At 40.6% G+C, this 23,341-nt stretch overlaps 1 protein-coding gene across 29 annotated transcripts in view; it reads right to left on the minus strand.

Annotated features, from left to right (window-relative positions):
* Positions 1-23,341, minus strand: part of NRXN3 (neurexin 3) — a 1,565,929-nt gene that overhangs the window by 166,743 nt on the left and 1,375,845 nt on the right. For all 29 annotated transcript variants that reach the window (XM_045074603.1, XM_045074593.1, XM_045074604.1 and 26 more), the window contains one exon: positions 19,349-19,520. In XM_045074603.1, the coding sequence (XP_044930538.1) occupies positions 19,349-19,520 (172 nt within the window). The remainder of the gene's footprint in view (positions 1-19,348; positions 19,521-23,341) is intronic.

Consider the following 23,341-nt stretch of genomic DNA (forward strand, 5'->3'; position numbering starts at 1 on the left):
CTGTTTTTTATAGCAGAACTGTCTTTGTTAAAAAGAAAAAAAAAGGAAGAAGACAAGGAAAAAAATGAAACAAAAACCACAATTTATATAAATACAACTTGTTTCATAAATAACACCGATATTTCACAAATGCTCAAAACAAAGGCAGATAAAGTACTTGATAGTGTCCAAAGGGAATATAAAAACAAGATAATTTTTTTTTTAAAAAACGGACATTTCATTTTTAAAGAAGCAATTAACTCAATTTAAGCAAAGTGATAAGACATGCTGAGGGGGAAAAAAAGAAGAAGGCGGCCATGTGATATGGAAGTTAGAGCCAAGATTAATTCCAAAATATCGAATCTTAAAGAAAAGAGAGGGGAGGGTAATTTCTCAGTGAAAGCCATTAGTTTACAACTTCAATTGAGTCTGAAATTTAGGGTTGAGAGGGAGGAAGTCTAAGAGGGAAATTATGGCTGCCACAACCTTTCCCAAGCTTGCTGCCCAAGCTCACTGCAAAACAGGTCCAATCCCATCTTGACAACCACGCCCCTTTGCAATGAGACTCTTGTCACACCTCCCGTCAGCAGCTGAGTCTCCTTTTCTACACCTTCTACTTTTCTACCCCTTGATTCTAGGTTGGCTCTGAGACTTGCTTTGTTTGGCACAGAGCATATTAGCAAATGGGATGTAAGCAGAGGTCTGAACAGCCCTTGCATGGTGAGTGCTTGCCTCCTCCTGCTGCTGAAGCCTGAGACCATCATTATCAAGAAAGCCAAAACCAGTCTCGGCTCCTGGAAGATGAGAAGTCCCAAGAACAGAGACCCCAGCCTTCCAAGCCACTTAGCCAGCTCAGCTGAGGGCCCAAACCTGTAAGTGAGGCCGTCAAGACATTCCAGGTCCATCCAAGCTGGCCTGGAACAGATAAAACATCTTTATGACCCACAAAAACACAAGCCAATAAACAACAAAGGTTTGGAGGGATTTTGTTCTGCAGCATATCTTCAATGATACAGCCAGGGAGTTGAGAAATCCAGGAAGGACTGAGAAGCAGACACTGGGTAAATGAAGCAGCCTCCTGTGTGAGGGTTTCCGCTGAGAACCAACCAGAAGTGGGGAGATGCTCCGCTGCTACCTGTGGAGTCAGAGGAGCTTGAGGTAGTGAAAACCTGAGGGGTCCTGGAATGGAGACAGGGAGGCACGGATCCCTGCTACCTTTTCTTAGTCCTCTTCTTTGTTCTTAAGGGAGAATGATCAAATCCAAGGAAAGGGATGCAATACTGCGGCTCCTCAGAGGAAGGGGACAGGTCAGGGCCGAAGGAACTGGGACAGGGCAGGAGAACCAGAGAGGGACTGCTACTTCTCTGGTCTCCATTTCTGGACTTGGACGAGGTTAAGGGTGGGAGAGTGGTAGGGTTGACTCCAGAGGTAATAAGGAATAGAACCAATAAGGGGCCCCTCAGCTACTTGTGTCACCTTCTGCCATCTTCATTCAAAGAGGAGTGGGCAGAAGCTGGTAAGAAAAGCAGGTTTAATGGGAAGATGTTCTGGGACTCTAACCCCTACCCATCAGTGGATTTTTTTACTTCTTAAAGGATTCCATGGGGAATCTGGAAGGACTGCCTTTTTTTTTTTTTTTTTCCTGAGCTAATATTGCCTTTACTCCCATCCCTTACTCCAACCTTCTAACCAAACCAAACCTCTGATGTTCCTGTAGGATATGAATAATCACTGATTATGAACTGATAGCCTTACTTGGGCTTAGAATAGAAAGGTATGTTCCACCACACTCCTTGCTAACACAAAACAATAAAAACAAAGCAAAACACTGAACTGAAGACCAAAACCAGATAAAAAACATTCCCACGTTGCGACTTTGTCTTTTAAAAAGCACGCACTGCCTCTTCAACTCTTTTTAAAGCTTATGGGTCAGCTTTAAAAAAAAAATACCCTTATAAACTCACTGAGGGGAGTTTAAAAGTCATTTTCTGGGACTTAATAGTTGGTATCAGAACTGTATTACCTTAGGTGAATGGCAGTTGGACAGTAGAGAAAAAAATCAAAAATGATCAAAATCTAAGGGGTTAAAAAAGAGTAAGGACAACTCAAATGACACATACTTGTCAATAATTAGATGTACATCACATTTTAAGTCATGACTCAAGTATTAGTTCATATTGTAAATGTGATGGCCGGCATAGCAATTAAAAAAAAAAAAATATATATATATATATATATATATATATATATATTTTAAACTTGTAAAAAGTAGTTAATAATTATGTAAAATTATCCATACATTTAAAATATTTACCTAAAACCTAGACTGCTCTATCGTGCAATTGCAGTTCTTGAGGGCATGGTTTCTTGTTGTTATTGTTTTGGTATAAAATTTTAATCACCTTAGAAACAAGATTAAAAAAATCTTCTTATACCACCCTACTTCCACAATCCCCTTTCCAAAACACAGTGACATGAAATGCCGACGCATCTTAATTGTTCAAGAATGGTCATGAAATTGATGACTGCTGCTACTTCAAGCAGCAGCAGGTGTTCTGACTCCAATAAATCACCAAGTTATTACCTTTGAAAGTTTAAATGATTACCAAGGTTCTTATAACATCTGAAAAACTACAAATTTGAGATATATTAATAAAATATTCATGACTTTCCCTTCCTTTAACTATTTAATATAAAATATTAACTAGCATGATATTAAATCTCGACCATCTGAGAGCTATGTCTAAAGATCTTTAGGCTATTTTATGTTTAAATATATTTATTTGTGCCAGGACAAAGGCAATGTTTTTAGTATTTACCCAATGATGTGTGTGTGTGTGTGTGTGTCCTGTATGTATAGAGAGAATTTATAAACATCTCAAAGGAAAGAATGTCTTCATATATTCTCCATGGAAATTTGTACCTTTCCACAAGAAATATCTCCTAGATATCTGTAAAAAATAAATGTCTTGGATTTAAAGAAATGACTGGGAATCATTTCAAATGACATCCCTAATGATAATGGAGTGGAACAAAAAAACTTTTCCAGCCAAAGAGGAGAATCAGACAGGTCTATTTTCTTGGTAGAAGAAAGCCATACTGTATCATCTGTAACATTTCAAATTATACTAGTCAAATGAGAGTAGTCTGTTTTCTGCAGAAATCTCAGAACCAACCAGGGAAATGTACCCGATGATCTAGTATTATCACCATTCTAATTGCGAAGATCCTTTGAATTTTACTCTTTCAGAAATCCCACTTTTATCTTTGCAATGATGATCCAAAAGATTAAAAGAAGGCCTTTGAGTGACTCAATTTGCCTACTCAGGTTCGTGCAGGGTCTCCTGATGCCCCATTGCTGTCTTGTCAAAAGGCACTTAGGACATCAGTAAGTATAAGGCACAGCTAGGACAGGAGATGACACAGGTGAGAGAACAGCATGTAGTCTTCTTGGTTTTATGGTTTAATTTCTGATGACCAGGGAGGGTACTTATTTCAGTCCCACTGGAATCCTGACAAGTTTTAGACTTCTGAACAGGGAATGCAATTTCGCATCTAACCAAATTCAAAGGATGCTGTCCAAAGATGTATCTTACTTCTTACTTTCTTTCAAAGATTTACTTCTGAGTGTGACTCAAAAAGGAGAACCTAGACACAGTGAATACTAAAGAAATAGATTTCTTCCTTACTTATCCTATTTGATTTAAATATGCTCTGATTGAATAATGGTCCAAACTCTATTTATGATTCTGATCCTACCACAGGGATTTGTAGAGATGGATCCTTAATAAATACTTTCACAGATGTATCTAAATGGTTTCTCTTCACAAAGGAATGCCGATCCTGGGGTTGCTGCTGTCCTTAGAGGTTGGCTGTGACAACTGGGATTTCAGCTGTTACTCCACATTCAAAAGGCAGTGAGGTTTGAACATACATAATGACTGCTCAAAGTCTTGAGCTTCCTAGTCAACAGTCTGCTTGTTCAAAGTAGCTGCCCTGGGGGAAGTGTCACCAAACAAGGGATCAAAACCACAAGAGGAACAAAATATTGATTATCCCAATGGACCAGGAAAAATGAAAGCAACTGTAACCTGACAGAATGGTGCCGTTACATGATTACGCAGCCACAGAAGGAGCTGGGTTTACTGGCTGAAAAGTTCTTTGGTGTTGTGGCCTGAGTGTTTCTGGGTGACATCTTACAACTACTACTGCATTTCAACCAGATCACTGGAAGGTTGACTTGGAAGATATGTTGCAGATGAACTGTGTACAATTACTGAGGATGGGAATAAGGCTGGAGAATTGTCATAAAGGTCTGGAGTCAGCACTGGGGAGGACTCTGAGTCAACGGGTTAGCAGGGCACCTGGCTCAGTTCAGTTGCCTTATTTCCAGAACAGAGCCATTAAGAGTATTTCAAAATTCCCTTTATGATCCTCCATGGAACTCAAAATTCTCTGAGGTCTTAGTAGAAGGAAGTCACAAAATGAAGCAAAACTATTAGATTTCACTTGGTTCATCTCCTCTAGGGGATCTCAGTTGCCCCCTGGGAGTGGTTCTTCTTTTCCATGTATTACCTTCATTTTTTTTTTTTTTTTCCTGTCTAGAAGTCTAGCTCTACCCTCACCATATAGAAAATTCAGTAAAATTCCAGCTATTCATTTCGAAAGCCTAAAAGCATTTTGGTTCTATTTAAGTTTGTACTTCACTTATATAAATTCCTATTTTATTTGAAACAGTCAACAGCTCACAACAGTTTTATATAGGTTTGAAAATGAACTACCAAGTATTTCTAAACTTTGGCTGTCTGAGAAGATTTTAGATTTATTTTTACTTTACATACGTATCTATGTCAGATTTATATTTAGTTATTTTTTTTAACTTTCACGGATGCCTGAATGTTCTTTTCTCTCTTCTACCATTTTGACTAAGTATACTGGAAAATTCACTCTTCTGGACCCATAGAGAATCATCCCAGGGTGATTAAATTTAAGATTTAATTGTTTCAACAAACAAAATTTTCACCGTAAAATCTCAACTATACATAATAAAAACTTGTTATTTTCCTATTACTTTTTAAATGAACTTAGGTATATTTCTTGTATGTAAAGGATACGCTTTACCTTGGTATATACTATATTATGTACATGCAGACAATGAACTCAGAAGCCTCCAATAATGTTAATACAGTTGAGCAGTTTCACATTTATTGAACACCTGTCGTATTGTCTCTTTGACTCAGAAAAAAAAAAAAAAAAGAGTTGAGGCGTAATTAACAGTCCCCCCCCCCCCCGTGACCACTTTGCTTAGGCTCTAGAAAGTCATATCTGGTGGTATATACTTCCTACTCTGGTGGTGGAACCTTCGACCTTAGACTGATAGCTTTATTACATTCAATACTGAGATCAGTAAAATTAGATGGGCTGCTATTTTATGAAAATAAAATCTGGTCTTCCTTAGTTTGATTTTTATTTAAAAACTTATTTTAAATTTGCACATGCTTGAGCATATATATATATATATATATATATACCTATTATAACTCATAACCTGGTGCTTTTTCTTCTAATAAATAGAAACAGATTCTAAAATCTCTAAAACTCAACAGTAAGAAGTAGGCTGGGTCACACCTAAGAGTCTGCCCTCAAATGGCTAGAAACAGTAGAAGCGCAAGTAGGAAGCTCCTAACGGCTGGTTAGGGACAAACAATGTCAAGAAAATGAAGAGAAGTTTCTCTGGAACTCAGAAAATGGTTATGGTCTATCAGTGAGCAGCTAGAAGAAAAGATAAATGCTAAGAAGTCAGTTGGCACCTTTATGCAGAAGGGCTATGGAGAATAGGCTAGGGCAGCTGAGCCAGTGGCTAATACAAAATCCATGAATTTGAAAGAAAAGTACACAACTTCCTTAAGGAGTGAGCGAGAAAGCGTGTATTTGGATTACCACCATTTGTAGTTACAAGCAGAAGTAACAGAATGAGAGAAGTATTAAGACCTTCAGTTTATTTTCGAATCCTGCTCTAAGCAAGCTATGGCATAACATAAATGACGGTTAGAACTCAATCTATGTCTTTGGTGTTCAGTTAGGAAAACAGTATATGGTTGGATTCTTAAGTACGGGTACATGGATTGCCCACCCCACTTGTGTATTTCTTTATCCTGAATTAACCTCACCAGTGGGTCTATGCTACTCTAGTTAACAATATTGCTCTCTGTGTCTCTCTGATTTAACTCATTCACTTAAGAGATTATCTTGCTCCCTTTATTCTTAACAGAGATAAGACAATCCAAAAAATAAAACTAATGCATCAGTAAAAACAGAGCTGTAGGCCTCAAAAGGTCTAGATCAAAGGCCCCCTAACTACAACCAATGGGTAAATGTGGCTCATCATAGTTTCTTCTTGTAAATTGTTTTCTTAGAACACAAACCAGTGCCTGGGTGCCTGGGTGGCTCAGTGGGTTGAAGCCTTTGCCTTTAGCTCAAGTCATGATCCCAGGGCCCTGGGATAGAGCCTCACATCTGACTCACTGCTCAGCAGGGAGCCTGCTTTTTCCTCTTTCTCTCTGCCTGCTTCTCTGCCTACTTGTGATCTCTGTCAAATAAATAAATAAAATCTTTAAAAAAAAATAATAAAAGAACACAACAGTGCCCATTCAGTTATGTACTGTTTATGGTTGTTTTTGCACAACAGCCGAGTTCAAGAATGGCAACAAAGACCTCAAAAATTGCAGAGCCTATCATTTTTATTATTCAGTCTTTTAGAGAAGTTCCTCTAAATGAAGGTATTAAGAGGAGGGGGGTGTGCCTGCCTGACTCAGGGGAAGGGCATAGACTCTTGATCTTGGGGTTGTGACATGCAACACCAGATTGAGTATAGAGATTACCTAAAATTAAGAAATGTAAATGAAGGTATCAGGGTCTCCATGCCTATATTCAAATCCAAGTTGGCCTTAACGCTGGTTATATGATACTGACGAGGATGTTACTTATTCTTACTCTTGTGTATTGCTCTTTGAGATCCAGTTGCCTCATCTCCAAAATGGGAATCATTATAGAATCACTTTCTAGGATGCTGTAAGGATTCAGTGTGATAATCCATGAGCCTGATACAAAATAAGTACTGTACCAGTGCTGCTTCTTATTAACTAATATTATTCCCCTACAATCCTTTATTCAAGGATATGTTGTAATATCCACATTCCCTTGTCCAGGATATAAAGCTCTCTCACACTTGTAGGCATTTGGAATAAAGATTTCACCACTGAAATCTGAGAAAAACCACATTTCAATAATGTGATTAAAATGAAAACAAATTTAGTTTAATTAAACATTGAGACTGGCAATTGTGCATCAGGCAGAAACACATTTCTAGTAAATGTTTAATAATGCGATTACAGAGTGTACCACATGCTCTGGGATGTGGGAAACAATAGTAAATTTGCATGTGAATTTACCTCTGTCAACGGAATGATTCTGAGCTCCATATACAATAGGAACTGAGTATCCTGGGAAGCAGATGGAAAAGTGGGGTAACAGAGAGAGGGGTGAGCACACACAAATCTATGTAGAATCCCAGCGCTGATACTTTCTGGCTCCGTGACTACAACAAATGTGCTCCAACCCCCTGAGCTTTGATTTCTTTCTTTTTTTAAATTTTACTTATTTATTTGACAGAGAGAGAGAGACAGTGAGAAAGGGAACATGGGCAGCAAGAGTGGGACAGGAAGAAGCAGGCTTCCTGCTGAGCAGGGAGACCAAGGCTGGGCTTGATTCCAGGACCCTGGGATCATGACCTGAGCCGAAAGCAGACACTTAATCGACCAAGCCACCAAGTACCCCTGCTTTATTCTGTAAGAGAAAGAGATGAATTCTTCTCCTCTGTAACCATGGGGCAGATGACACAAAGTGAAATGAGGAAGGAACAATGCCTGCCCTTTTGTTCCCTCAGTGTGAAAGGTGCAAGGTGTCGCATCACAGTTCATGCTTCTGAATGTCTAGTTTGTTGGCACTGTCCCAGAGAACCAAAGATCACAGCCCAAATTTCACCCGTGCCGCTCCAGTCTGGTCCTCGGGGGTCCATCAGACACTTCTGTGGGCCGTTGAACCCAGATTTTATCTGAATGCCAGCACCTTCTTACTCTCTCTGAAACTGCAGGTACCACCCGGCGGGTAGTACACAGAAACACTACATTTGCCTTCCAAGAAAGACAGGCTCAAGTTCCAGGGATTCCTGTACTAGTTTAGGACCTGGTGAGAGCTAATCTCATAAGCCTCCATGTTTCCACTTATAAGACGAGGATGAAAATAGTCTCTACTCCTTAGGGTTATTTAAAAAATTGAATATAAGAACTCAGTGTACTGCCTGGTACTTAATATATGCACGATAATATTTAAGTATTAAAACTATCTTGCTTATGTACATGTACTTCTCTTCTACCTGACGAGAAGATCCGTGAAGGCAGGGGCTATGTTTTATTTCCCATCATGGACCCATCAGTTAGCATGGATTTATATGCAAAGTTGATTTTGAATTAACATTTGTGGGATGCAGAATGCATGAATGCCTAAGGAGATTAGTCCCCTCAAACTCACCCCACTGATGAGGTGGGGGATTAGCAACATCTCCTTTTTTTTTTTAATTAAATTATTTATTTTCAGAAAAACAGTATTCATTATTTTTTCACCACACCCAGTGCTCCATGCAATCTGCGCCCTCTATAATACCCACCACCTGGTTCCCCCAACCTCCCACCCCTCACCCCTTCAAACCCCTCAGATTGTTTTTCAGAGTCCATAGTCTCTCATGATTCACCTCCCCTTCCAATTTCCCCCAACTCCCTTCTCCTCTCTAACACCCCTTGTCCTCCATGATATTTGTTATGCTCCACAAATAAGTGAAACCATATGATAATTGACTCTCTCTGCTTGACTTATTTCACTTAGTATAATCTCTTCCAGTCCCGTCCATGTTGCTACAAAAGTTGGGTATTCATCCTTTCTGATGGAGGCATAATACTCCATAGTGTATATGGACCACATCTTCCTTATCCATTCGTCCGTTGAAGGTCATCTTGGTTCTTTCCATAGTTTGGCGACCGTGGCCATTGCTGCTATAAACATTGGGGTACAGATGGCCCTTCTTTTCACGACATCTGTATCTTTGGGGTAAATACCCAGGAATGCAATGGAAGGGTCATAGGGAAGTTCTATTTTTAATTTCTTGAGGAATCTCCACACTGTTCTCCAAAGAGGCTGCACCAACTTGCATTCCCACCAACAGAGTAAGAGGGTTCCCCTTTCTCCACATCCCCTCCAACACATGTTGTTTCCTGTTTTGTTAATTTTGGCCATTCTAACTGGTGTAAGGTGATATCTCAATGTGGTTTTAATTTGAATCTCCCTGAGGGCTAGTGATGATGAACATATTTTCATGTGTCTGATAGCCATTTGTATGTCTTGATTGGAGAAGTGTCTGTTCATATCTTCTGCCCATTTTTTTGATATGATTATCTGTTTTGTGTGTGTTGAGTTTGAAAAGTTCTTTATAGATCCTGGATATCAACCTTTTGTCTGTACTGTCATTTGCAAATATCTTCTCCCATTCCATGGGTTGCCTCTTTGTTTTTTTGACTGAGACCCCGAATCACTAAGGAAATGTTGAAAAACAAAAATAAAGCTGGGGGCATCATGCTACCTGATTTCAAGCTTTAATACAAAGCTGTGATCACCAAGACAGCATGGTACTGGCATAAAATCAGACACATAGACCAGTGGAACAGAGTAGAAAGCCCAGATATGGACCCTCAACTCTATGGTCAATTAATCTTCGACAAAACAGGAAAAAATATACAGTGGAAAAAAGACAGTCTCTTCAATAAATGGTGCTGGGAAAACTGGACAGCTATAAGTAAAAGAATGAAACTTGACCATTCTCTTACACCATACAAAGATAAACTCAAAATGGATAAAGGACCTCAACGTGAGACAGGAATCCATCAGAATCCTAGAGGAGAACATAGGCAATAATCTCTTCGATATCAGCCACAGCAACTTCTTTCAAGATATGTCTCCAAAGGCAAAGGAAACAAAAGCAAAAATAAACTTTTGGGACTTCATCAAAATCAAAAGCCTCTGCACAGCAACATCTCCTTTTAATAAAAGGCAACATCCGTTAGTAAAGAGACTTCTGAAGTGTTTCTGCTATTTGAAAGTGACATATAAATTTTTTTCTGGTCCATTATCAACTCATTTCCATCATATACTTTTGATATAACCTTTAGCTTTTGTTTTTTTGTTGTTATTTTTAAAGATTTTATTTATTTATTTGAGAGAGAGACAGAGAGAGAGAATGAGCAGGGGAAGGAGCAAAATCAGAGGGAGAAGCAGACTCCCCACTGACCAGAGAGCCAGATGTGGGACTCCATCCCAGGACTCTAGGATCATGATCTGAGTGGGAGGCAGACTCTGCACTGACTGAACCAGCCAGGCACCCCAACTTTTAGCTTTTGGCTTGAATTATCCTTTTCCACTTACACACCTACATCCCCAAGCGCTCTTAGGCAGCCCTGTGGGTCAATCGCTGGCATGTGGCAAAGCCTTCCGTCTAGGCCAACACCTAGCAGACTTACCATAAGGCGGTAAAAGTATCCTGGGGAAAAGTAACGCATCTCATAAAACAAACTAAACTATCAGTGGGAATCACATCCAGGACACATTAACTCCATGAGCTGAAGATTAGAAGTGCCTCTTTCTCCTTGACTCATTCTATCTTTTCTCCTCTGACCCTCCTGTCCCCCTTCTTCAGCCTGCCGGCATATTGACGGGATTTTCCAGGAGGGGAAGGTCTTTATCTCCCTGAGACCAGCTGCAGTATGATTACAATCGATTGAGTGAGCTACAGTTTAGAGCGCCTTTCATTACCCTCTGTGCTTTATAGAGTTATAAACGACATACTGTATGTGAATATATATTATTAGTATTATCGGATATTTATGCACCACCTTTCCATAAGAAGCTAAATGTTCCTTTTAGACTTTAAGTAACTACAGGGATCCTGCAACCTTGTACAAACCTTAAACTGAAGAGGTTGAACTTGGAAACTTTTCCTATAAATACAGCTATACTTCTGGACAGGCTCTGAGGACATTTGATGTCTGTCTGACTCTGAGACAGAGTGAAAGCAGTCCAGGGTAATTGCATTTTGTGGTCAGGATAGTAATTCTGGATTTTAATAGTTAAGGTAAATTTTACAGGCCAGAGTTTCTATTTGCTATCTAAACTGGAGCTTCTCTGTGACAATAGGAAAAAAAAATGCAATTCAGTTAGCTAGCTTTGAAATTATGCAATGTTTGATAAGTGTTTTAATTTGAAAGAATGTGTGTTAATTACAGATGCCTTGCATAGAGTAAGATGTCATTAGTATTTTTCTGTCATATTAATTTCAAATGAGTATAATTTTAAAACCACATGAAAGGTGAACACACTGTATTTCTCATCTTGAAAGTGTTAGATTTGGTTTAATATATACATATACTCATTATTCATAAGAACTGAGAAATCCTTTTCCTTACATTTCTAGTTAAAGAGTGCCTAGGAGTGACCCTCGATTTTCTCATCACTATGTCGCTGAGTCCCTAGACTATATAATATGTGTATCCTTTAACATATGGTTAAATAAATAATCATCCTGGGCCTTTTGTTAAATTCCATCTTCCCCTCTAAATCCCAAGGTAGTCTACTAAAGAGGAGAAAATCATTAACTATAAACCACCATTAAGGTGTTTACCTCATAAAGTCCTCTAGAAGTTTCCAGAGACATTATTCTTTTGATGAACAAGTTTCTATATCAAAATCACAGTCTTATTCACAAATGAATTCTAGATAAATAATATCTTTATTTACTATAACTGCTGTCATATTACCTGATGTAAATCTTCATAATGATAACAGACTCCTTTGTGTGTTATTATATCATAAATAGCCTTGAGCCATGTGTTGGCTTAATGTCTCAGGGACATGTGTCTTGTGTCCATGTGCCATGTGTTTATGAGTTCCTTTTCTGTCTATCCCAAATGTTCTTCTCTCTTTCATAGGGTGTGTGTGTGTGTATGTATAAACATATATGTGTATATAAATGTGTATGTATTCTTGTCTTTTTGTCTTCTAGGTGGTTAGGTTTAATTTTAGCATTAGCTAGAAGCCCACAGTTTGCTTTGAAAGTCTTATCAGCCTCTAAGAGACATTTACAGGGACAGAAAGGCTCTAGGTTTGATAGCAGTAATTGTATTTAACTTTTAAGATACAAGGCTATTTATCTGTGGCTGGGAATTCACAGAAGAGAAAGAAGGGTTGCCGGATAAAACAAAAATTAAACAAAACAAAAAAACTACTATGCACCCTCTCAACACTCTCCCATCCCCCAAGACCTTTCCACAGTAAGAGACTCGCATCTAAGAAAGCCCTTCCCATCCACGTAAATATGGTGCTAGAAGATAAAAGAGAATTGTGAAAAGAAAGAGGCTGCCAAAGTCCCGGAGGGCGAACCAAGGATCTGGAGGAAAGCAAATGTCACAAATGCACTGGGAAGTGCTCACTTCTAACTTGGCAGAAAGTAGAGATTTCCAGGCAAGTACCTAAGATCTCTGAATGGCTCCTAATCTGTAAAACGGGAATAAAACTAACAACAACCCAAGGGTTTTTAACAAAAGTAAATAAGATGTTATGCATGATTTTGGTTAGGATGGTGACATCTGCCATTTCTACCTCTCTGGGATAACAATCCAGTGAATCAAGAGGGGGGATCACCCCCTGGTGTTATCAAGACAACATACCTTAGCTGAGTCTAGAAGGTATAGGATTTTGTAAATGCTCATTAATTTATTACTGCTGTAAACAGAGATTTACATTCTATAAAACAAGTAAAAGGAAGCAAGAGACAGTATGTTCTAGTCCTGTGTTGCCTGATTCTGGCCACTAGCTAACCAGCCTCATAATGGCCTAAGGACTGAATTGGGGAAAAAAAAAATGTATTTAAATCTTCAGTGCCTAGGACATAATAATTGCACAATAAAAATAAAATTTCAGGATTACCTGTGGTTCAGACATTTGAGCGTCTTGTATGTTGGGCTCCCTGCTCAGCGGGGAGTCTGCTTCTCTTCTGTTTGCTACCCCCAACTTGTGCTCACTTTCTCTCTCTCTCCCTCAAGTAAATAAATGAAATCTTAAAAAAAAAAAAAAATTCAAGGCCTCTGTCCTATCAGCCACATCACAAGTGTGGCCGCATGGGGCTAGTGGCTACCATGTTGGACCCCGCTGCTAGTCAGTTTGATAGGAGAGAGAAAGACCTGTTTAGCTTTCTAAGTATCAGCGATTCTCAAACCTAGCTGTATATAGAATCACCATGGGAGCTTTTTAAAAACTATTGATGCTGAGGCACCCGAGTGGCTCAGTGGGTTAAAGCCTCTGCCTTTGGCTAGTCATGGTACCCGGGGTCCTGAGATTGAGCCCCGCATCAGGCTCTCTGCTTCTCTGCTCAGTGGGGAGCCTGCTTCCCTTCCTCTCTCTCTGCCTGCCTCTCTGCCTACTTGTAATCTCTATCTGTCAAATGAATAAATAAAATCTTAAAAAAAAACAAAAACAAAAACTATTGATGCCAGGACCTGTGCTTCTGATACCTGACACTACACATGAATCACCTGAGTATCTTATTAAAATGCAAATTCTGATTCATTAGGTCTGGGGAGAGGCCCAAGATGCCCCATTTTTCACAAGCTCCTGGGTGATTCCGGTGCTGCTGGTCCACGGACCACGCCCCAGACCGATCCGATTACCTGTATCTGGGACCTGAGAACTGGCAGTTTCTTAAAAGTTCCCAAGAGAATCTCATTCATAGCCAAGTTAAAGAACACTGCTTTGTAAAGAAAATCCACTGAAAGGAATTTTATACATCTTTTCGCCAAAGACCAACCTCACTCAGCAAGTTGAAAGTTCCCTGGAAGTAGAAACTCACTTACTCGTGTATCCTAATTTGTTCCTGACAAGCCGGACTATTTAGCAGTCAGAATCCTAGGGATGCCCTAGTTTGATTGATTAACTGATACATTCTGTGACCCAATGTTCGAAGAACTTATTTATAAGATGGTTTCAAAATGTACCGCGCCATGCTCCAACACATTCATTAAGCAATCCTTTCTCTCGTTGCCATTGTATCTCTACAGTCTCTACAGTCAGGTTCAAATACAGCTCTCTCTTGATCGTATTTTATTTGTTATTCCCCGTGCAGGCGTCACTATCTATGTTGCGGTTTTTATCCCCCTTTTTTTTTTCCTTCCTCCAGTTGAACTGAAAGTAACACTAGTTGTGAACGGATGAATGAGCAAGTAGATGGGGCTTGTTTTAATGTGGGCTTCAAATCTGGCAAGGCCTCAAATGTTTGCAGGCAAAGACAGAAAGAAAAAGGAACGAAAACCTCCTGGGTAGGAATTAATGAAAACCCAATACAGGAGAAATTTCAGCATCATGTCAAGTACAGGGACTTGTTTTTAACCCTTCAAAATCTCAGTAATCTAAGATGAGATGTGGACAAGGAAACCTCTCTTATTTCACTTGCGACATCACTAAGCACAATAGCAATGTTTTTGCTTTTAATACCTATAAAGATAAGATTCTATGGGATTGGACACCTTCAAATATAAGGAGTTTTCTAATTGACTTGTCTTAGAAGGAGAGCCACTTCTCCATCCTTTTCATGTTCTGAGCTGGATGGTCGGATAGCATTGAAGCTCAGGTCATCAGGGGCATTTTATTGACTGAAAAAAAAGGGGAATCCAATAAAGAGCTCTTCAAATGAGTTGGTATGCAATACCAAGAAAAAAAGAAAAAAAAAAAAAAAAACCATTGAGACCCTGCTCTCCTCAGCACCGTCTGCAGTGGGAAGATGGAAAGTCTTGCACATCAGAGCTGCTCGTCAGCCTTCATTTTCCAGGAAGCCCGTCTCTGACCCAAAAAGCCTCTTTCCCCTCCACACTCAGGGTTCCAGTAGGCCTAGTGACACAGCCAGCCACCCAGGCATGGTAGACAGGCTCTTGAACAATCCTAGTCAGCTCAGCCTCCCAGGGGACCTAGAGCTGGGGCTAAAATTAACTCCTCATGTTTAAGATGCCTTTCACCTCCCCTCCCTTGTCACCACCACTGCATTGTGTCAAGACAGTAATCAGAGGCTTCATAAGGAACATTTGTCTGTGCCTGGATGCCAGCTCTGGGCTGATTCTGCTTTTACCTCCCTCTCCTGCTCCGTAGGCTTTCTATTTTCAGGTTCAAAGAAAGAAGTTGCTTTTGCGTTCTATACCCAGTATTAAGTGATATAAGATCCCAATAGCTATAGAACTACTTTTCTTTTGGATCCATCCTGATTCACAAAAAGCCAATGCTGCCTGCCCTGGGCCCAGCTGCTTTCTAAATATGTCACACTGGGATGCTTCAGGAGAGTCACATAAAATCCTATGAGTGTCCAGGAGAGGAGAAGATTCTGGAGTTGACCCATTCATCATCCTGATACACAGGGCCTGTTGAGCGGGAACGGTTCTTTAAGAACATGCCCTCAAAATGAGCTAACTTACGCAAATATTCTGTACGAACTCCTCCGTACTTTTTAACTGTTTAAACATTAGCAATAGACAAGTAGCACAACTGAACTCCTTTAGAGAGTTTCTATACTTATCACTATCAATAAAAGAGGGTAGCGTGGAAAAAGGATACATCCCTTTTGCAGAAATTGTGTCAAGCTTGCCCAACCAGATGTCTTTGTTCTCTGATGCCCAGATACAGGGGGTATTTTAATCTTATGGTTTAATATAAATCAAACATTGCCAGATTGCTCTAATGATGCTTTAAATTTAGTTAAGTGGATCCTTTCAGTAGCGCAGGGAGGCAGGAGGGAGAGAAAATAAGGTATCCAAAGATCAAAAGGTGACCACTCCCAAGAAGTCTTGGAAGAGTGGAATATAAAACTAGATTGGGGGTGCCTGGGTGGTTCAGTTGGTGAAGAGTCCAACTCTTGATTCCAGCACAGGTCATGATCTCAGAGTTATGAGCTTCAGGAGCCCCAAGTCGGGCACTGCGCTGGGCATGGAGCTTATGTAAGATTCTCTCTCTCTCCCTCTCCTTCTGCCCCTTGACCTGGCCTCACGGCTCTCCACTCTTGTTCTCTCTCACGCTTTCTCAAAAATAAAAATATAAATTTTTAAAACTAGATTGTTCCAAGTGAATGTTTACCCGTTAAAAAAAAAAGAAAACTAGAAATAAAACTAGAATGTTGGACATTCCATTTACCACTTTTCAGTCCAGGCAATGAAGTATGATGATTACTAGTTCAAATACTCAGTATTCTTTGAATCGCCTCATGGAAGCACATTGCTATTGTTGTCAGGAGGACAGCTTGGGCGTATTACAAAGGAGCCTTTTAGCACAGCTAAAAAACCTTTTCTTTTTAAAAGGATTTTCGACTCCACACCTCATAATAACCACCTTTGTATGGTTATTGGTACTGACCTGTGTATTAGGACACTTTAAATAAAAGGAGTAAGTTTAAAATGACATAAGAAGAGAGATGTTCATTTCTACCCATGCATTTTTCAAAACATCCCCCAATTTTTGTGGGAACAAGAGTGGAAATTGTGTCCAGTTGAGAACAGGAGAACATGGTCTTAGTCCTGTCCCACATTTACTATGTGACCTTAGGAAAATCATAGCATCTTCCTGGGTCTCTTTTTAAATTTGAAATGGAGAACAAGAATGTCAAACCTACCTAATTTGTGGGCTATTTAATGGCCACAGTGAAGAAAATTGTATGAGTGAAGACATCATAGTAAAACAATGCTACCTAAATATTTGGTCACTCTCTGACTTAACTAACATTTTATATACATTCACTCAATCTGCACATTAGCCCTGGAAAGTAAGTATTAACACAATCCCATTTTATAGACCAGTAAACAGAGGCTCAGAGGTTAAGCAGCTTGCTTAAAGTTATTGAGGGGACACTGGATCGACACATAGGAAGAATACACACTTAGAGAAGCAAGAAAACAGAGTAAAAGAGGAGAATGTGGGGCGAAAGAATAGAATACTATTTCTGAAGCATCACAGTGATCATCCCCCAAATCAAGAGTATTAGAAATTCTTACACTTATTTTATGGTATACTGCTGAATTGCATACGGGGAGAGACACCAAATAATTCAGTGCTCAGGGCCCTTCGAGGTTTTAACTCAGGCTGCCTTAGACTCACAGCTGAGGGCACCAACTCCAGCCAGATGATTCCAAAGCCCACACTTACAACCGCTCTATTGCCTTGTGCTCGGTCGTGATAATACTTATTATTCCTAAGTAACGGTTACCAGTAGCTACTAGTAATCGCTTTCAATGGTAAGCAATGCCATTCAAGAAAAGTTTACTCTGTTTTGAAAACATAGCTAGCAACCCATAATCTGGAACCAAAGATATAAAGAGACAGGCACACAGCCAGGGTCACTGGTTTTCTTACTGTGGTTTTTAAATGACCATTAAAGAGTCTTCAGCAAACTCATGGGTTCTATATTGGCTCAGGGCAAGTGGTTAACATCAATTTAGAAATCTCTGAAATTCCTAATAGAAACAACCAACCCTACAGCAGCATTAGCGGGGCCAGTGATAACACGCATGGAGAGCGAATTTTCTGATAAGCAGATGAACAGCTTTTCAGATCTCAGGCTATTTGGATTCCCGTGTCCACCCATCTCTCAGAGTGTAAGCACAAAACATTTAAAAATCAGGTCTATTAGTGCCTAAAGAATTTGGATGATGATAAGAATTCATAGCCGCTGCTAACACCTCTGGCTGTCTTCAAAGGCTCATAGATAAACGTATAAGGTCATTTTTGTGCCTTAATCTGAGAAGTACTAAGTGTATGACAAGAGACTCCCAGCAAAGGCTGAGCTGGATATTGTGTGGATACTGAGATGGTAGATAAATGGGTAGGCGGGGCTTTTCATATCAATAGCTTGGGAGTCTTGTATGCTTTTTGTAGATGCTCCTATAATCCTTAAACCAGTCACAGGAAGACTGGCTATTTGGGGGTGGGGGAGGGGGAGTGAGTAGTAGCACCATTACTTCTGATTGGCTTTTAAAGAAAATTAATGCTGAATTAGGCGTGAAAATGATAGCCTTCGGGTCATTCAAAATTCTTGGGCCACAAATAGACAAATTTACTTTCTGTATTTCTCCCAAATGTGATGATAATTAGCTAAACAGCTCTTAAAAACTTCTGAAAATGTGCTTTGGGCTCCCTTATCCCTGCGCCTACTTCACTATTAAGGAAGTGAGAGGACGGCAGGCAGTAAGGGAATTATGGGGAATTTGAAGCGTAGGAGAGAGAGAGTGAACATTAGTGAAAAGTTCCATATTCTGAGCTAGCCTCTTGCATCCACCAAGTGACAATGCCATTGTGGAACAAAGGCCCTCAGCCAAAGTATTTTCCCTTCCTTTCCTGGAACTTTGATGATGAGGGTTCAGGACTCTCTTGCTAGGAGAGGTGAGATATAAGAGGGAACGCTAAAGGATGATCTGAATGATCTCTTTAAAAGAAGGAAACCTGTCCTCCCATTGCCCTTGATTTGGCCATCTGGCTCTGGGAGTTTGGCAAATGCTCCTTGACCATAAAATTTAAACAGATGATTAACCCCTCTCCCTCCCACACCAGCATGCTTGCTATTAAAATGCCTACTAGGACTAATCTCTGAATAGCAAAGCAGGCTTAGCGTTAATGAAAGGAAAAATTGGCCAAGTCAACCAAATGAATGAAACCTCACTCTTCATTTTTTTCTCATCGTTACCCTGACTTGATATTCATCACTTTAAGTTTTAGTAAACTTCCTTTTACAGTCTTTCTGAAATCTCTGACCATCTGTACCTTCAACCTCGCCTGCCTAAACGGTACCATAGAGTCCAGATTTTTAAAAAATGGATTATTCTGTGATCATCAACAGTAGCTCACGATGGAGATGGCACCCCATCCCTCCCCTGGTCATCACCTGCAACACCCTGGAAAACCTAAGGCCATTGTCTTTAGTATGAGCCAGTTGGGTAGTATGTCAGGTTGACGAAAAGCGTCCAGTGCATAGTTAGTAAGTCTCCAGAAGCTCCCTACACCGAACCAAGCCCTGACGTGATAACTCTTCTCATACAAACAAAAACAAAACAAAACAAAAAAAAACATGATTGATGGGCTTAGTGATCAGTGTTTTATGATATAGGGACAGTCATGAAAAAGTTGCCACTTAGGAGTAAGAATGGGAGAGCCGAAGAGAGCGCGTAATCACGGAGTGCACAACACGTACCTGTGGGGTAATGTTCATTCACCGGCCAGTTGTCCACCTGGAGTGTGGCGTTGCCGCCGTTCCTGGTGAAGCGCACCACGTGATATTTACCGTCATTGACGGGGGTTCTCTCCTCCTTGATAGAGATGTCAACGGTGCCAATATTGAAGACGACTCCAATTTTCCCCTGTTCCTAGGATAAGGAAACACAAAAAGCATAGTTAGCACCAACCGCAAAGTGTTCTCTTTAAAGTGGATCCTCCAACTGGCAGGAAACCTGTAGATACCCAGAGGGAGCTGTCTGCATGAAGGGAACAATAGTAGCCTACATTTCTCCGTGGGCTTTCATCTGCAGCATAAAAGCCAATGGTATAAAGCCACCCAGATTGCTCTCACGGGCTGCCCTTGCACAGGTTACATCATTTGATTGCTCTCCACAGATATCAAAGCTGGAAACCACAGAACCACGTAAGAGCTGGGCAGTGACACTGCAAAGTACATTTCTGTGAGAGGAACGAAGCCTGTTTTCTAGGGGAGGTAATTAGACACTGGAGCCTAGATCACCTCGCAGTTTGGATTTAGGACTAAAGAGGAAATATAAGCATACTTGTGCATTTCGGGGGGGGCGGTGATCAAGGCCAAGGGGGGAGGGGTACAATGCATGATGAGCAGGCAACAGCATAGAGGCTAGCATTCTAGATCAACACCTGAGGACACACCGTGTTAAGTCTCAAACCCATAGGAAACGTATCCTTAGGAGAGGCCAGTGAAACCGAGCTGGTAAGGGTAAGATGACTGGTACTCTTCTCACATGTGTGCCCTTATTCCTAAGGCTCATCCCAAGAGGGATTTGATATTCAGCAGCTGTACACTACATAGCAAATGAGAACCTCAACGGCTCCCCCCAAAAAGACTTCTGGGAAGGAAAATACAATGAATTCCAGAAGAGAAACACTCTGGCAATGGAGGTGATGATGATGGGAAAGGTAGAGGCGACGGCATCATCTGCTTCCCGAGAAGTGCCAGAAACACTGAAACATGAATAATGCTATTAAAATTCTTACTTTTCTCCTCTAGTCATTGGTTACGACTAAGAGTTGGAAATAGTATTCACAATGAGACACAAAACGGAAGTAAGCTTACTGGTCAGATTTAATCCATCTCTGTCAATCTCCCAGAAGGTATCACAGCGCACGGCACATCAGGGGGGATGGGCTGGGGCAGGAGGAGACATCTTCCTCCGTTTTTCTAGTTGTCTGACTTATTGGCAACAGGTTGAACATTTAAGGACAGTGAAATTTAGCGGTAACCCTGACGTTCTCTTTGTCCGCACAGTCTCTGTTCTCCTCTCTGTTCTTTTCCAAGAGGTAGAAGGAGAATAAAAAGGTGGAGGGGGAGGAGGACAGGCAAGAGGAGGAGGAGGGAGGAAAGGGTAAGAAAAGGAAGCGTATGAAAAAAGAAGTGCAGAAGGCACATAAACGAAGTGTAGGAAGGATTTCATGGAAACTCAGATTTAGTAATTGGGTCCATTCATTTATAAACAAAAATCCATTCAAAACATAGCACTTGTTGTGCTTCAAGTTAGTAAATTAAGACTTCTGGTGAGATTTTAGGCATTGGGTTCCAGATACTTTGGTACACTTCACTTCTTTTTTCAAAAGGCAGGCTTTCTTCATCTTGCCAATTTTCCTTTAGGAGGTGAACACATCTTATTCCTGATAGAAGAGTGGACAAGTACCTAGGAGTCTTGATTTTAGAAATTAGCCCATCTAAGGTGACTAAGAAAGGCGGCTTTCAACATGCAGGGATAGCTGTGATATGGGGTGGACATTGCCCTTGCCTTTGTGTTCAGATCGCACAGCACACAATGTAGAACGATGTGTGCAATCCCCATGTTCTGTTCTCCGCGAAAAGGAATCCAGGTACCCTCCCAAATGGGGACTAAATGTACTTATGATTTTGTAAATCCCTGTTTATTGGGACACTGTGTTCTCAGGGTGCTTTTCCCCCCACCCCCTACATCTCCATCTCCAGCGCTGAACAAAGCACCTGCATTAAAATGGAGAAATGAAATTGATGATGGGTTCTTTTGCATCTTTCATGCCCATAATTAATACTGTGATGGATCATTTTATTCTTTCTCCTTCATTCTCTAAAAATTCAGAAATGATACTGTGATTTTTCTGCTTTCCCCTACTTAAAGCACCGGCCTCCTTTTCTAAGGGTAGGTGCATACATGTTAGAAACTACTCATCCTTATGCCTAAATAAGCAAGGTTATAGTAACCTGAGTCATAACCTGTTTAGCGGAATGAGAGAACCAGAGGAGTTAAGAAGCCATAAGTGTAGACACCATTACTCCTTTGCCCACCCCACAAACGTGGGCTGTTTATTGCACCACTGTTCTTCAATGAGAAACCACTATATAAATCCTGGGCGCACGGAAAGGGCTGCTGGTGATTCAATTCACCTCTGAGTCACTAATTAATCAGGGGTGGAGAGGAGACCTCTAAACCAGCATTCTGCAGCTTTTCAGCCACAGCAGCGGCACAGTACAGTTCTGGCTCAGTGAGTTGGCTGATCAGCGAGATATGTTCTTGGGCAGATTTTCTGCAAGATCCATAATAGATTTGAGGGAAGAAAAGATTTAATCTCTGCCAGAATAAATATTTGGTCCTTATCGGAGGCACCACACATTTGCCACTGTAATCAAGGCTTCAGAGAGATCGTCTTAATCCCGCAAGAGCTCCCGCCAATGTCCGTGGAGACCCTTACCCAGATGCCCCATCGTGTTCCCCCACGGTGGTAACAGCGGCTGTGCTAGACCTCAGATGTGCTCCCTTTACTTGCGGTAATAAGATTTCATTACTGCAACCTCCTTGTCATTTGTCATGGGACCACACTGGCATTGTAATCTGTGGCTAACTGCTTTGTCTCCGTTCATTACAAGTAGTGTAGCAAGTACCCATATAGTTGCCTAGGATTGAATTCATCACGCCCAGCTGCCATGAAAATGAACTCTGCTGGCTCGTGCGTTTGGAGAGGAGTGATTTGAGGGATAAAGAGTGTTGGCTTTGGAGACAGCCCCAGCTGACCTTTTGGGAAAGTGACCTAACTTTTCCAAACCCCTTTTTAGTATTGTACGGTGGGGACAGGACACCAGCTTTCCAGACTTCCTAGGGCTGTTCTAAGGCTAAAGTGATACGATTACAATGATGAACATGACACACTTGACAAGTAATAAAATATTATTCAAATAAATGAGGTCAGGAGAAGGAACAATCCAAACATTTGACTGATGACATGTCACACCCTGTGAGTGCTGGGGAAGTTAATTTGTTCAATAGGATAAACATGGTTTCAGCATGGCATGGTTCAAATAATGCCTCTCTCTGGCTCTGAGAGTTATGTGACCTTGGGCAGGTTATTTAACTTCCAACTTCCCCACTATAAAGGGAGCTGGGGAAGAAGAGAAAGGTGAATTGCTACCTTTGGAGCTTGTTGCGAGGATTTGAGGAGAATACATGGGTGTGAAACACCCGGCACGTGGCTGCCCATACTTTGGGACTTCAATAAATGTCAGTCATCTTCTCCCCTTCTCTCCCCTCATCAGTATAGATGAAAGTGGTGGTGCGCGCTAAGGGCCGGCTATTGGGCGACAGTGTCATCAAGAAATATTGTAAACATAAATGTGAATTTTAGCAAACAGAACATTAAAAAAAAACATCTGCATGGTTGATTTCCTGTCACAATTTGGTAGCTGCTCTCTCTTCGCATTCCTCGGTGTCTTTTATAAGCCCGTCCAACGCAAGCGAAGTGTGGCTGCAAAACCAGCATGCCTATAAATTTTAGTAACTCCACACCCATCACCACTAAAGTTGCTACCAAAGGCAATCACTTCAATCTATGTTCCTCCTTGATATTAAAAACACAGACAAGTGGTAAATCAGAAGACATTACCAAAGAATCCTCAAGTGCAATAAAAAAAAAAAAAGTCTGTTAAAACACACACACA

This window comes from Mustela putorius, unplaced genomic scaffold (genome assembly GCF_011764305.1).
Source record: "Mustela putorius furo isolate JIRA1106 unplaced genomic scaffold, ASM1176430v1.1 tig00000129_pilon_pilon_pilon, whole genome shotgun sequence".
Classification (NCBI taxonomy): domain Eukaryota; kingdom Metazoa; phylum Chordata; class Mammalia; order Carnivora; family Mustelidae; genus Mustela; species Mustela putorius.